This window comes from Acomys russatus, chromosome 24 (genome assembly GCF_903995435.1).
Source record: "Acomys russatus chromosome 24, mAcoRus1.1, whole genome shotgun sequence".
Classification (NCBI taxonomy): Eukaryota; Metazoa; Chordata; class Mammalia; order Rodentia; family Muridae; genus Acomys; species Acomys russatus.
Genome location: NC_067160.1, coordinates 58,573,801 through 58,589,416, shown reverse-complemented (window position 1 = coordinate 58,589,416; position 15,616 = coordinate 58,573,801). Strand labels below are relative to the sequence as shown.

General features: G+C 53.0%; 1 protein-coding gene across 4 annotated transcripts; it reads left to right on the top strand.

The window, feature by feature from the left end:
- The first annotated feature begins 1,291 nt into the window (after positions 1-1,291).
- Inpp5e (inositol polyphosphate-5-phosphatase E) lies at positions 1,292-14,506 on the top strand. Of its 4 annotated transcripts, XM_051166462.1 has the most exons (11): positions 1,292-1,509; positions 1,697-2,712; positions 9,798-9,921; positions 10,294-10,391; positions 11,070-11,194; positions 11,589-11,708; positions 11,980-12,087; positions 12,769-12,930; positions 12,996-13,111; positions 13,642-13,778; positions 14,228-14,506. In XM_051166462.1, the coding sequence occupies exons 2-11, from the start codon at positions 1,925-1,927 to the stop codon at positions 14,355-14,357; spliced, it is 1,908 nt and encodes a 635-aa protein (XP_051022419.1). In that variant the 5' UTR covers positions 1,292-1,509; positions 1,697-1,924; the 3' UTR covers positions 14,358-14,506. The 4 variants fall into 4 exon arrangements, 3 of the variants coding, with proteins under 3 accessions (XP_051022419.1, XP_051022418.1, XP_051022420.1); XR_007832904.1 differs by lacking the exon at positions 1,292-1,509 and having other exon boundaries at positions 1,516-2,712; positions 12,996-13,115; positions 14,228-14,367; XM_051166461.1 differs by lacking the exon at positions 1,292-1,509 and having other exon boundaries at positions 1,516-2,712.
- The last annotated feature ends 1,110 nt before the right edge of the window (positions 14,507-15,616 follow it).

The following is a 15,616-nucleotide window of genomic DNA, read 5'->3' as shown; positions in this document are numbered from 1 at the left end:
AAGAGAGGCTAGATGGGGCTTTACCACAGGAAAGCTCCGTTCCTTGGAAGCTAGGGCCTTGCCTGAGAAAGGCTGTAAATCAACCACGGTTCCTTAGGATGCCGAGAGAAGAGTGACTGGAGAGGATCCTGACTCTACTGGGCTGCCTGGTCTAAGAGGAGCCCTGAGGTGACTGGGTAGCTGTGCCCTGTCCTGTGGACCAGGGAGTCCACACCAGCTCTTCAGAGGGCTGCCAGATGGCAGCTTCTCACAGCCTGGGAGGGAGGTGGTTACCAGGGCATGTCTCTCCAAGAATTCCCAGCCTCGCTGCATTTTCTGTGGCCTGATTAGGGCTGGGTGGATCTTACTGCTCAGAGCTCCCCATCACGGTCCAGCCCCCGGGCAGAGCCCCAGGGAGCTGATGTTCTAAAGCTGTTAGTCCTAACGAAGGGTCTGTGTAGGGCCCTAGCACTGACTCACTGTCACCTAGAGGCACCTTTTAAAGAGGTGGCGTGGCTTACGGTTGGTGTCCTAGCACACACTCTGGAACCTTGCCCCTTTACCCCAAGCCCAGCAGGGACCTTCAGCAAATACTCAGTGGCTCGACCACGTCACTCTTCGTACTCAGAGCTTTAAGGCGTCACTGACTGTGGCTAAACTATCCTTTTACTCTAAAGAGGAGAAGGAAAAGATTTTAAACATTTATAAAAATCAGCAGGTAATTTGGGTAGAAAACATAAATTGTTTGGCATTAAATTTAGAAATTGTAGAAACATGGAATTAGCACAGCCCTTTCTGGTTTTCTGGTTCTCTGCATCACCTAGGAAAGACTCACAGAATGGTTTCCAGAATGGTCCATAGATGAGTGTGCTTGGACTCTCTTGTTTCTGTCACTAAGAAAGCCCTGTCCCTGTGGGTCAGTAGCAACTTGTGTCCTTGCTGGGACCAGGCAGGAAGGACCCTTGCCTCTGGTGCGACCCTGCCCAGGCTCCGTGTTGACTGCCAACCACTTTTGATTCAAGAAGCTTCTTCCCTGGGAGCTGCTATTTTTCCTAAATTCAAATTGTTAAATAAAATATTTTGGGCTCTCAAGTAACTTCATTTATGGCTTCCTTTGTGTTTTAAGGGGGGCGTTGAGATCTTCAGTGTGGCTAGAGCCTTGGACACTATCGTTGTGGCGGGGTCTATCTGGAGCGCCTCTGCCAGATAGAGCGTGGGCTCGTTTGGGGGCGTGGCTTCCGGGATGGGGGGAGGAGACTGACGCAGTCCTCCAGACGCCAGGGGGCGCTGTGGGCGGCGGTGTGATCTTGGGCTAGGCGGTTCTCAAGGCAACCACAGAGCGGGGCCTGGGCCAGGGTGACCACTGGATTAAGCTGGGGCGAACCCTGGGCGGGGGCCGGGGCACGGGACAGCAGTCGTTGTTCCAGCCGCCGCTGTGATTGGGCTAGGCCGGCCTCCCCCTGCGCTGGGCCCGGCCGGATCAGACCTCGGGCTTCTGGCGGCGGGTCTGCGACCGAAGGGAGGGCGCAGGTGAGCCTAGGACGCCGAGCGCGCTGCCCTACTCTGCCACGGTGGGGTGGAGGGCTGGCCCGGGGTGCTGGACAAGCTTCTGCAGCTCCGAGGAGAAAGTGCAGCCCCGATGCCCGGTGCTTACTCACACAAGGTCGCTTTAAGACCAGCAAACTGGCTTCAGGGAGCTAAGAGATTTTCTCCGCAGTTCCTCAGGCATCTGTGAGAAGTCAGGACTCCAGCCATGCAGCCACAGGCCCTGCTCCAAATGGACCGCCACATGCCACAAAGGGAGCCACCCGAGTTTTCTTGGCATCCAGCAGGTGACCTCTGACGTGCATCCTTGACAACACGAGCTGCTTACTAACCTCCCAGGGAGGATCTCTTTCCTCAGGAGAGCCAGGCTGAGTGGGTGAGGGCAGGCCAGGTCCGGACTATGCCGTCCAAGTCAGCTTGCCTGCGTCACATGGAGGCACCTGGGCAGCTGGAGGGCAGAATGCTCCAGGGACAGCTTCTAAACGCTGAAAAGAAGCTCACCCCAACACCGGGCTCCCTACCAGCCACAAACTCTCAAGGTTCAGAGACAAACCCCATACCTCCTTTCAGCATTCCAGCAAAGCCTGGCGACCAGCGCCCACAAGCCGAGGCAAACCTCATCACCCCACAGCCGCCCATGAGACCCAAGTTGGAGCGAACCCTGTCCCTCGATGACAAGGGCTGGAGGAGGAGACGGTTCCGAGGTAGTCAGGAGGATCTGGCTGTCCAGAACGGGGCCGGTCCCTGCAGGGGTTCCATTCGGGACTCTGCCGCCCAGTCCTCTGCCTACCGTCGGCCCCTGCCCTGCCTCAGCACATCCCTACAGGAGATCCCTAAGCCCAGAAGGAGTGACTCTCATTCTGCAGGGAGCAGCACCTCCTTGGACCTCCTGCACAGAGAGGCTGCCCCAGGTGGGGGCTCCCCCAAGTTGGCAAGTTTGCGTGCCTCACACACACCACCAGCCATGGACCTCAACATAGCCTCCAGCTCCCTGAGGACAGCAAACAAGGTTGACCCTGAGCACAGCGACTACAGGCTCCGCATGCAGAACAGACTGGTCAGAGCCCACAGCAGCCTGGGCCCTAGCAGGCCCTGGAGCCCCCTGGCTGGAGACGATCACTCCATTCAGTCAGCCAGATCTTCCTTCAGCCTCCTGGCCCCCATCCGCACCAAGGACGTCAGAAGCAGGTAGGGCTTCCTGGAGGGAGGGCCACGCACTCTGGAGACATCATCCAGACTCCTCTAATTGGGCCAAGAGCAAACTGAGCCGGGCATGGTGGCCCATGCTTGTAACCCTAGTGCTTAAAGGGTTGAGGTAGGATAGTCACAAATTCAAGGCCAGCCTGGGCTACAGTGAGCCACCAGCTCCATAAACAGATGAACGTAAGGAGACAAGCTGCACAGAGGCTGTGTGAACCGCTTCCCATAGAGAATGCCTAAGACTTGGAAATGGAAAATTAGGCAGGTCTGTATCATTTCAGAACCTTTCCTTTGTGGGTCAGTGTCATTCACAGAGACCCTGAACCCGTAAAAGTAATCATCCTGCCTCCTTCCTTCCACAGGCAGATGAGAGCACACCCGTTATGCTATCATGGCACCCGTAGCTAATGTGTCCATACATCCTGTTAGGCAGCTTTCTCCCTCTCCGAATTGGCTCCCCCCCTTTTTTTTTCCTGTGTGGAGGGTCATGTTTGGTTAGGTTTGCTTTGGTTTTGGTTTTGGTTTCCAGACAGGGTTTCTCTGTGTAGCCCTGGCTCTCCTGGACTCGCTTTGTAGACCAGGCTGACCTCAAACTCACAGCGATCCTCCTGCCTCTGCCTCCTGAGTGTTGGAGTTAAAGGCATGCGCCACCATGGCTGGCTGTGGTCACAAGTTTCTTTGGCTGTACTGTTATTTAACCACTGTCCATGAGGAGCTCTCAGGGACTCCTAAGTGATGCCCGGAGGAGGGCTGGGGGCTGTCCCATCACATTTTGGACCCTGGGTCAGCGTTTTACCAGGACATTTAGATACCAGTTAACCCACTGGACCAAGTGACAGCCTTGGGAGAGTCTCCGCACTATCTAAAGCCACAGGGCCCCAGTGTCTGTGACGAGGACCTGTTAATGTCCACACACCACCCTGAGAATGCACAGGACCTCTGTTTCCTGTGTTTGGCCTCTCTGACCCCAGTAATTAACTTGTATGACTTATACTGAAAAGAACCTCGGTGCCACACTAAGATGAGCCCTTTCTTCTGTGATTTCCCTGTGCTGGCTCCCCTCTCCTGGGGCCACAGCCACCACTGGGGGGCACAGGACCAGAGCATGGAACCTCCTTCCCCAAGCTGGTCCCTTTCTGACGGGGGCTTGGTCTTGGCCTGTAAGGTGCATCCTGCCTATAGCTCTCCCACAACCATGTTGTGGACATGGGGTGGGTGGGGCAGGAAGAGTGGGGAGGATCTGGAGATGGCTCTTGCGTCGTTTCCAGGAGCTGCCTAAACAGGGGACTATGGGTTAGAAGGTTTCATACAAGGGACCTCGTGGCAGAAATCTGGAATGGGGTCACGTCAGGGCTGCCTTGATCTAGAAGGCTGAAGGAGCCTTCCTTTCCTGCGAGTGATGTGTCTCCGCAGTGTGGTTTCTGCCTGTTTCCAGATGGTCATTTCTAGGTTTCCCAGTCAATGACTCCAGCCCTGCCAACTCCAAGGCCCTCTTCAGGAGATGTTGCCGGCTCGTAGCTGCACAGACCATCTCCAAAGAGAGCCACGTTCCGAGGGGCCTCGGGTGGACATATCTTTAGTGTGGCCACCATTCAGGTCCCTTTAGCTGCTGGAGGGAGGCCGTCCTCCCAGCACCTGTAGGCAGCCCTGCAGGGAGGTCCCTCTATGCCACACCCTTTCGCCACAACATGCCCCGGTGCCCTCCTAGCACCTCTAGTCATTAGTAGGCCAGCAATCCTTTTAAATATTTAAACATTTTTTATTATTTTTAATTAGGGGTGTGTGTGTGTGTCTGTGTCTGCATGTGAGCATGCATGTGAGTTATGTGTGCCAGAGTGCCAGGTGCCTGCAGAAGTCAGAGATGTTGGATTCCCTGGAGCTGGAGGTACAGGCAATTGTAAGCTGCCTGATAGTGCTGAACACCAAACTCAGATCCTCTGGAAGAGGTTTTTTTTTTTTTGAGACAGGGTCTCTCTGTGTAGCCTTGACTGTCCTGGACTCGCTTTGTAGACCACATTGGCCTTGAACTCACCTGTCTTTGCCTCCTGGAGTTCTGGGATTAAAGGCATTTGCAACCACGCCTGCCCCCCCCCCCCTCTTTTTTTCTTTTCCTTTTTCTTTTTCTTTTTTCTTTTTCTTTTTTTTTTTTTTTTTTTGGCTTTTCAAGACAAGGTTTCTCTGTGTAGCTTTGTCTTCTCTGTAGACCAGGCCCAGAGATTCACCTTCCTCCGCCTCCCTAGTGCTGGGACTAAAGGTGTGCGCCACCATTGCATACACCAAGCACTCTTAAGCACTGAGCCATTTCTCCAGTCCCACCGGGGTCTTTTTAAAGAGTACCATTTCTACCACATTCAAAGCATTATTACATGCAGTCCATAGGAAGTGAAAATAAGTCTGAGTGATACCCATGGATCCCTGTCAATCACAGGGAGCTGATGGGGGGGGCGGGACTTTATCCAATCTGTTTCACACCTCACAACTCCAGCCTGACACAGTGTTCAGCTCTGTCGGCTTTATCCTGTAGTCACTCAGCGGCGAAAGTACCTGATATTAGTGTGTCAAAAAGGGAAGTACTGCTGACAACACTTCACTCTGGGACACAGATTTGACTTTTTTCTTTTCCAACAATTTGAAAAGTGTGAAAACTATTATTTATTTATTTCATGTGCATTGGTGTTTTGCCTGCATGTGTGTCTGTGTGAGGGTATCGGAACCCCTGGATCTAGAGTTACAATTGTAAGCTGCCATGTGTGGCTGCTGGGAATTGAACTAAGTCCTTTGGAAGAGCAGCTTTTAACCACTACGTCGTTGTCTCTCCAAACCCGTGAAACTACACTTAGTGGTTGGATCAGGCTTAGGTCAGTCTGCCAGTTGCTATTTCAGAAGAGGCCACCAGGTTGCGGTAGCTGACCCACTACTTAAGAAAATTAATTTGCACCTGGCGATGGCGGTACACGCCTGTAATCCCAGCACTGGGGAGGCAGAGGCAGGCAGATCTCTGAGTTTGAAGCCAGCCTGGTCTACAGAGCAAGTTCTAGGACAGCCAGAGCTGTTACACAGAGAAACCCTGTCTTGGAAAAAATAATAATAATTTGTCTGCATGTATGCACGTGTGCCCCGGCCCGCTGGGGTTCGACTAACGCTCGGGAGGAGAATTTCCCTGTATAGGGACAGAACACAAGACACGAAGAAGGGGGCAAGTCTGGATTCTGATCAAACCCCGTTTAATGAGAAATTTCCTAGAGTTTTTATAAGGCAGGGGGCAGGGAAGCATATTGCTATGGCAACCCAGCTGTAGGCTATCTCAAGATGCGAGGAATTCCAAGCAGGTCACAACATCCTGCCACACCGAATATTTTGCTATCTTTAATCTAACTGTTAAACTACAACAGGGTGGCTCCATCTAAATCTTACCTTTAGTCTAACTGCTGAGCTACGACAGGGTCAGCTGGTGTCTGGTAAATGGCAGACTTCTGGAGAAATAGGAACCTAGGTTCTGACAAGATGGCTGAACATTAGCCATGCAGCCCGTCCCCTACACATGTGTGCATGGGCGTGCAGTGGTGACCATGTGTAAATCTGTTGGACGGTTTGTGGGAGTTGGTTCCTTCCTACCCTGTGAGCCCTGGGGATCAATCATGTACATCAGATGGATGGCAAGCACCGTCACACAGAGTCAGCTCACTGGCCTAATGTGCCACTTTTTTTTTCCCCCTCTTGTGACAAGGTCCCACTATGTAGCCTTGGCTGGCCTAGAACTCACTAGGTAGACCAAGTCACATTTTTTTTTTTAATTAGGCCAGAGACTTGAAAAGCACATAGGGCTCCTGTCAGCTGGTGTTGGAGTGATGCCATGTGTCTCTCTGTCCCTTCTTAAACCAGTGGAAGTGGGGGTGAAGCGAGCAGTGTAAGCACCAGCTTCCTCTGGGAGCGGGGCAGCTGGGTGGTGGCTGACAGGAGGAGTGCGCAGCTCTGAGCAGGGAGCGGAGTGCCTGGACTGTGCTGACAGAGGACTACCTTGTCCTGCTATCCCAGCTGTCCTCTGTCACCACTGAGCAGCCTCAGGGTGTCTTGGGCCCTTGCTTTGCACTGTAACATGTTCTCTTCCGGGTAGAACTGGGGGGTGGGAAGAGGGCACGAAGATGGGGCGGGAAGTGACCTTGGCAGAAACAGGAGAATGTGTCTGGGATTCTGGAAGCTAGGTGGTCCCCATGCCACTGCAGGTAGAAAAGCCACAGGAACAGTGGGGAAGAGCGTGCCTTCCCTGAATAAAGCCTGTGCGCTTGGGGAGGGCAAGCAATGCTGTTGTAGAAATGGAAACGCAGGAGGGAAGGTGATGAGTGGAGGGAAAGCTTGGGCTGAGCGCAGAGCCAGGGCACGCGGGGCAGTGAACAGAGAGGCTTCAAAGCAGAGAGCCACACAGAGGACTGCCCTGTAAGAAAGAGTGTGCGAGGAGGGGACAGTGGCAGGGACCGTGAACGGGGAAGCTGAAATGGCACCTGGAAGAGTGGCTTCACAGATAGCATTTAGAGGAAGCCAGTGAGACGCCGGCCTGCGTGTGTATAATTTCTTTTTATTTAGAGTTATTTTATATGTATATGTGTGCTCTAGGGATCCAGCATCCTCTTCTGGACGCCACAGGCAGCACCAGGCACACCCGTGACGCCCGGACATATATTCAGGCAGAACCCTCATATAATACAAATAAACATAATCTCCGGGAACTAGAGTTAGGGATGTTGTGAGGTACATTTGGGCACTGGGAACCAAACTTGGGTTCTGGAAGAGCAGCTCAGTGATTTCAATACTGAGCCATCTCTCCAGCCCAGCACCTTCATTTCTTTTTCTTTTGGAGGGAGGGTAAGGGTGGGGTGGGGTTTGGGTTTTTTTGTTTGTTTGTTTGGTTTGTTTTGTTTTTTCAAGAGTATAGAGATATGTAAAAGATAAGACAAAAAGTAGATTATTGAATCTACTTCTCAAGGCCTTAATTGTTACTCACAAATAAGGTTAATTTTGATTCATTGACATAAAATTTTGTTATTGATACAAAGTAGGTTTAATTTTGATACATTAAAATAGAATTTAAAGTTGGTCTTGTTCTTCACACACTGCATTTCTGCTCTAGTATGAGGTATTTATTGTACACATGCAGCTCAGTTAATACATAGCTTACTTCCAGTGGTCTGACAGTGCTGTTATAGACTGTTTAGGATAATTAGGCAATACAAGTCAATTGCTGATCTATTCATATCATGTCAAGTATAAGAATAGACATGCTGGCCTGAGAGATGGCTCAGTGGTTAAGAGCACTGACTGCTCTTCCAGAGGTCCTGAGTTCAATTCCCAGCAACCACATGGTGGCTCACAAGCATCTGTAATAGGATCTGATGCCCTCCTCTGCCCGCAGATGTACGTGCAGGCAGAGCACTGTATTCATAATAATAAATAGGTTAATAAATAAATAAATCTTTAACAAAAGAATATACATGCTAGCTTTAACAGATATGATTCTATAGATAGATATGATAAAATAGTTTGAAAAGGTCTTCAAAAACCTCAGAGACCTACAAAATATGACATTTAAAAATATTTTTATTATTTTAAGGATTCTTTAACAATAAGACAGGGTAACTCAGGCCGGGCATGGTGGCGCACCCCTTTAATCCCAGCACTTGGGAGGCAGAGGCACCTGCCTAGAACTTCATTTCTTTTTGTTTGTTTGGTTGGTCGGGCGGGGGTGGCGGGGGGGGGGGAGGGTGCTTGAGACAGGAGTTTCTCTGTGTAGCCCTGTCTGTCCTGAACTCCCTTTGTAAACCAGGCTGACCTTGAACTCACAGTGATCCTCCTGCCTCTGCCTCCTGGGATTAAAGGGTGCACCACCACGCCCAGCTTGGATTTCTATATCTTAAAGGTCTGGAGAATAATGGAAACAAATCTAATATTTCTCAGTGCATGAAAAAAAATCATGCCTGCATGTTGACTGTATGAGGGGGTTGAGCCACCTGGAGATGGAGCTACAGAATTACGGGCTGCCATGTGTAGGCTCTGTGTCTTAACAATTAAACTTTATTATACAACCCAACTAGCTTACACAAGAGGGGAAAAAGGTTAAAGGGAAAAAAGAGTGAACCTTCCAGTATCCGTTCCACGGGACAGGTCCCTAGGTGTCTCTGGCTTACGTGCTGGTCTGGCCTGTTCACTGATCCACATAGGCTCAAGCCTGGTCTGAACCTGCTCTCTCCTCTCCACCTGCCTGTGTCACGTGCGAAGGGCGGTTTCCTTCTCCCATTGAGGGTCGATTAGAAACACAACAGTCCAGGTGGAGTCCCCAGGTCCGCTTCCTGAATTCCTGGCCCAGGATGGCTCCACCCAGTGTATCTCAAGGTATCCATGGTGTGTCAAAGGGTAAAGCCTGCCAAGACAGCTTTCACCTGTGACAAAGCTTACAGTCCTTCCCACAGCCATGTGTGTGCTGCGGGATTGAACCCAGGTCCTCTGGAAAAGGAGCCACCTCTCCAACGCTGCCGTTCAGACTTCAGTGCCCTTATAAACACAGCTTCCCAGGCACCCAGCCACCACCGTCATTTCTCTCTGTAGCTTTCATGCCCCTGTACTATGACAATGGCGTTGAGTGACAGGGCAAAGGCCAAGTCACCCACAGGGCTGTATATGCTCAGTATCTCTGTCCAGGCTGGTTGGGCAGCCCGTGCAGCACGTGGTGCACACATGTGTTCTGGGGAGATCAAAGGGTCATCGCCCCGCTAGGACGGTATCTCAGCTTGACAAGTGTGCCCTCCTTCCACTGAGATCTAGAGATGGATGAGCGTCGTACTGGCTTGTCATGAGGTGGTACTGCACTCTAGCTGAGGAAATCCCAGCTCCAGGGGCAACACTGATTGATACCTGGCACGTCCTTGTTGTCTTTGGGGCCCACATAGCGTGTAGGTCCTGTGGCTTATGGGACCGATGCCTTTGGAGAGAGTGGCCCCAGAAGTACCTGTCCTAGCGAAGGAGCTCCTGGGTTACTCTGGCATCGCTGAAGCCGGCTGCTTGCTTGCCTCTTCTTTTTATAGGAGCTATCTGGAGGGAAGTCTTCTGGCCAGCGGGGCCCTGCTAGGAGCAGATGAGCTAGCCAGGTACTTCCCAGACCGGAACATGGCTCTGTTCGTGGCTACCTGGAACATGCAGGGCCAGAAGGTGAGAGGGCTCATGGTGAGGTAGGGTGGAGGCAGCCGGCCTTTGTGCCCTGAGAGGCCCCAGCACAGTCCACTGGTCACAGCGTGGCCTACCTCCATCTCTGTGAGTCTTGGTGAGGGGTTGGGGTTGAGCATGCACCTGGGCGATGACGAGGGGGGGTCCCAGGCTGGGAGGTGGCAAGTGAACAAGGTGGCCTCAGAGAGGGAAACTGTACCTGCCGTGTTAAGGTTCCCCGGAAGAGCAAACCTACAGCTGTGCGCACTTCTCTTTGAAAAGAAGCTATTGACTGCAGGGCCTTGCTCTTGAGCTTCTGCCCCTGGACCTGAGGAGCTGGGTGGCCTTGACTGACTGACTGGTGGCTCTTCACTGCAGGAGCTCCCAGCAAGCCTGGACGAGTTCCTGCTCCCCACTGAGGCCGACTACACTCAGGACCTGTATGTCATCGGAGTTCAGGAGGGCTGCTCTGACAGGTGAGCCCCCATCAGCCTCCAGCGTCCTGTGTGGAAAGTTCACTCAAATAGGCCATGCGCCTGATGGGAGGGAGCCGAGGCCCTCATGGAACCGAAGCAGTGTGGGCCACATGAGCAGCCACCGTGCCTCATTGAAATGAGCATAACTCAAATCGGGAATGCTTCAGGTTGTCCAAGGGAGCACAGAGGCAGCTAAGATGCTTGGTTTGTCCAGAGGCTCCGGGCTGCCACCTAGAGTGGCATATGTCTGGTCACATGACGTCCTAACTGATTTCCCTGGGAAATGGTCCCACGGCTATGTGTTCCTCACTACAGTTTATGGGGTTCCTTGGCTTGTGTGTGGAAAGCAGCAGGCTTTGTGTGCTCTGAGGGGGGGAGCGGGGGGAGCCCGTCCTCAGAGCCTCCAAGTAGAGATGGGGCTCCTCTCTGCCAGCCCACAGATCTCTTGACAATTCACACGGGTCTTAGATGGCGTCAGAGATCTGCACATGCCATTGGATTGAGGGCTTGAGCCTAAAGCCAACCTGAAGGTGCCATTAGCCTGGTTGTTATCCTCAGTACAAGATGAGGCCCAGCTGTGGGGTCCCTTTGGAACGCTTCCGGGGGCTCTCTGGATAGAGACGGGGACGTGGAGCTGAAAGGCCGCATGCCCTTACCTAACCTGCCTCCTCCCCACAGGAGGGAGTGGGAGACACGCCTGCAGGAGACACTAGGCCCTCAGTATGTGCTGCTGTCCTCAGCCGCACACGGGGTCCTCTACATGTCCCTGTTTATCCGTAGGGACCTCATCTGGTTCTGCTCAGGTAGGTGCCACGGGGCTCCCCCCTCCGCCTCTCCTCCCTCTCCCGTTCTCTCCTCCTAACCTCCCCTCCCCTGTGTGTATACACCATAGAGCACCATGTGGAGGTCAGAGGGCAACCTGCAAGAGGCAGTTTCTCCTCCCACCTTGTGGTTCTGGGGATCAAGTCAGGTGTTCAGGCTCGGCATCTTGCTGGCCCTTGCCAGGTCTCTAGGTGTCTCCATATGCAGGCTCTAGTAACATGGGGTCCCCTCACAGCAACCTGCACCCTCTCAGACAAATGTGCACTTTGTGCCTGGCTTCCAGCCTTTGAGGTTCCCATGTCTGAGAGCACACACAAGCACACCTAGTGCGGCTGTGTCCGCGCAGGCCCCGAACCCCAGTTCCTTGCCTTGCAGAGGTCGAGTACTCCACAGTAACCACACGAATCGTGTCTCAGATCAAGACCAAGGGTGCCCTGGGCGTCAGCTTCACCTTTTTCGGCACCTCCTTCCTCTTCATCACATCGCACTTCACCTGTAAGTGCTTCCAAGCCCGTATAGCAGAATCCTGACACTGGCCCGGGAGCAGCGTCTCTCCTCCAGGCCTTTGTCCAGGTGGGGTGCCAGTTACCTGAGCAGTACTGGCTGGCTCTGCCTCCATAGAGCCTGATGGGTCACTGCTGTCAACCACAGTCCCCTGAGGCAAAGCCCCCCAGGAGGCAGCTGGGGACAGTCAAGGTGTGGGGCAGTATTTGGGGCAGGCTCTTCATAGCTCAGCTGTCTCTTCATGAGCTGTTTTGTCTCACAGCTGGAGATGGAAAGGTAGCCGAGCGGCTGCTGGACTACAGCAGGACCATCCAAGCCCTAGCCCTGCCCCGGAATGTGCCAGACACAAACCCCTACCGCTCTAGTGCAGGTAAGGGTGGCAGCTGCACAGGACACCCCAGCACATGACTGGTTCTGTCCCTTGTCCCATAGGAGCTTAGCAGAAACCACTGGAGGATTTTCGAGACTTGGGAAGTCAGCTGGGCACAGTGGTGCAGGCCTGTAATCAACTGCACTCAGGGAGGCAGAGGCAGGTGGATCTCTGTGAGTTCGAGGCCAGCCTGGTCTACAAAGCGAGTCCAGGACAGCCAAGGCTACACAGAGACACCCTGTCTTGGAAATAACAAAAACAGACTTGGGAAGTCCTCATTACTGAGACAGCCACTAGGTTTGCAGGTGGACAAATGGGAGCCCATCAGACCTAGTGGCTTGACCTGGGCTATCGCTGTTTGTCCCCAAGTCCTCACTACTGACTACTTCCTGGCACTGTGTCACTGAGCTGTGAGAAGCAGATAGGATGGCTAGCCTGCTGTGTGCAGCAAGGTTGTCCTTTGCACTTGGGACTGCGCAGATGTCGTCCCAATCCTCTGCAGCTGTCGACCGTGGCTGCTTCCATCACGCCTTCCTGGGGAAACTGCTGCTACCCACCTGTGATGCTATGGGGCAGGGGACCCAAAGACCCCATCACTTGACCTATAGTCCATCCATCGGCCAGCAGCTCATAGCAGATAAGGAGAGGCCATCACCAATGTATTTTCCCACTTGTGCCCAGGGGATGTCACTACCCGGTTTGATGAGGTGTTCTGGTTTGGGGACTTCAACTTCCGCCTGAGTGGTGGACGAGTGGCCGTGGAAGCCTTCCTGAAGCAGAACCCAGAGGTGGATGTGCTGGCCCTCTTGCAGCATGACCAGCTTACCCAGGAGATGAAGAAAGGTGAGTGGCCTGGGGAGCAGCACCTCCGGTGTGGCAGGCCCTCCCTGAACTCTCCTGTGTTGCAGGGTCCATCTTTAGAGGCTTCGAGGAGGCAGAAATCCACTTTCTCCCATCCTACAAATTTGACATTGGGAAGGACACCTACGACAGCACCTCCAAGCAAAGGACACCCTCCTACACAGTGAGTATGTAAACCTCATCCTGCCCTCAGGACTCCTGCCAATCACAACTCATGTCAGATGATGTCGGGGGGGGGGGGGGGGCTGACACTCAGCACACAGCAGCCAGCCAGGTTGCTAGCCTAGAACTCAGCACCAGACCTAAGGCCAGTGCGTGCGTGCCCACAGCCTAGCGTCTCTAAATGTATAGCAGGGCTAAGTAGGCCATCCCTCAAAAGCAGACCATAGTTGAACTCACACCTGAGTCCATGTGCCTGGCACTAGGAGAGAACAGGCAGGAAACCCTGCACTCTGGCCTCGCTTTCCCACCAGACCTTGGCTCTCTTGATACACAGTTGGCACCTGGTGGGGCTCTGGGACAGCCATGAGAGCAAAGCAGCTCCCCACTGCTGAGAGCTAGAGGGGACCAGATGCCTAACAACAAGGCTCCCCTAGCTGAAGCAAAGCTAGGCCAGGGCTACAGGTCCACCTTGCTGCAGAGATACCTACAACAGAATGTCGCACTCTTTCTGCTTTGCCATCTCTTCTGAAGGACCGAGTCTTATACAAAAGCCGCCACAAGGGTGACATCTGTCCTATGAAGTACTCCTCTTGCCCTGGGATCAAGACTTCAGACCACCGTCCTGTGTATGGCCTGTTCCGGGTCAAAGTGAGGCCGGGGCGAGACAAGTAAGTCTCTGCTCACCCCTGGAAACTGGCTGAAGCACAGAGCTCCTGCCAGTTCTTGGGGGGTGGAGTCGGGGGGTGACAGGCTCAGGGGTGGAGAAGCCTGTCATTGTTTCCTGCTGCAACACAGCAGACAGGCACAGTGCCCACAGCCCCTAGGTCACTATGAAGTTGCCTGCATCTGGGTCTAGGTCCTAGCAGTTCTGAGGGTGCTGACCTTCGGGCTGGCATGAGCTTGTGGTGGGCTCAGGGTTGAGTAAGCTCCTCCTGGAGCAGCATGCCCACTAGCCTCACCTTGCTTGGCATTCCCACACCCAGGGTTGTGACTGGGGCAAGGGCAGCCTAGATGGCATGAACCCTAACCCTGGACAGTGGCCCATTTTCTATTGGGCTCAGCAGGTGTGCTGCTGAGAGGCTGAGGCCAGCGCTTAGAAAAGGTCTTTCCTTCACAGCATCCCATTAGCTGCCGGCAAGTTTGACCGAGAACTATACTTGATCGGAATTAAAAGACGGATCTCAAAAGAACTTCAGAAACAAGCACTGAAGAATCAGAGCTCCAGTGCTGTCTGCACTGTGTCTTGAAGTTACCAATCAAGACTGACCACTGCAGCTTGGGGACCAAGGTCACTGGGAAGAGATGGGCTTGCTCTTTGGTGCCTCATGTCATGTTGAGGGTCCTCATATCACCACAGACCCCAGCCCTCAGGACAGCAGTGGGCTGTGGCCAGGACAAGCCTCAGTTATTTATATCATGTTCCCACAGACACATGGCAGGGATTTGTTCTGGGTGGGGCACGCGGACACCACGCACAGCCTCCCACAGAAGCTGCAGACTGAGTCAGGCTTGCCCTGAGAGCCCCACATGCTACAGCAGCAGTTCCGGCTTCCTGCCCGTGAGCACTGAGGTCACTTCAACCCCTTTTATTTCTGTTCTCATGCCAGAGCCCAGGGTCTAGGTCTGTGTCCTCCTAACATCCCCTTTCCTCCTCTACTGAGGGACCAATCAACCTCTGGGAGAATTCAGAGGCCAAAGCCAGGCTGTGCCCTGCAGACAGTTTGGCTGGCTTTAAGGCTCTACGTTCTGGTCCCAGGCTCCCAGCCCCCGGTTGAGTAGGGATCAGCCCTCCCCACCGGCCAAGCCCAGCTATATGAAACTCATGGTTTTTAGGGCGCTTCAGACCACTTGCTTTTATGCTGCTAGCCCCAGGATGGCATTAACAATGGCGTCACCAGGCAGCACCTTGGTAGGCTTCCTCCCTTAAAGACAGTGTGGGACTCATCATTGCTTTCAGTCTTACCCTATCCCCTCGGAGACAGAGCGTTGAATGTACAGACACCCAGGGGCATCCACTCTAGTCTTCTAAATTATTTATTTTTCCATATTTATATTTTTAAATAAATGCATATATTCAATCAGAATCTCTCTCTGGCCAAAGACTGAACCTTGGAAGAAGCGGTCTGCATGCACTCCGGGGCCTCAGGACACCCCAGGTTTTAAAAGGCAATAGAAGTCAAAGGGAGCAAATTGGTCTCAGCTGTCACCTGCTACTACTCAGTCCCACTCCAGGTCCTTCTACTTGGTGTTGTCCCTGCTCACAGTCACAAGAAGCAACATCTGGAAAGAGAAGTGCCTAGTCGCGACTCCAGTGAACCATAGTAAAATATGCCAACAAATGAGATGAAACTTGCCAGCGTCGGCTTCTAGAATGTAGATGTCAGCAAAGCCAATGCTGCCTGCTTCAATAAACCACTCAAATGTATGTGGAAAGTGCCAGAATGTCCAGTCAGTGAACAGCAAATTCCCATTCAGAAGATTTGTGGTAATGAAACTTGAAATGTTT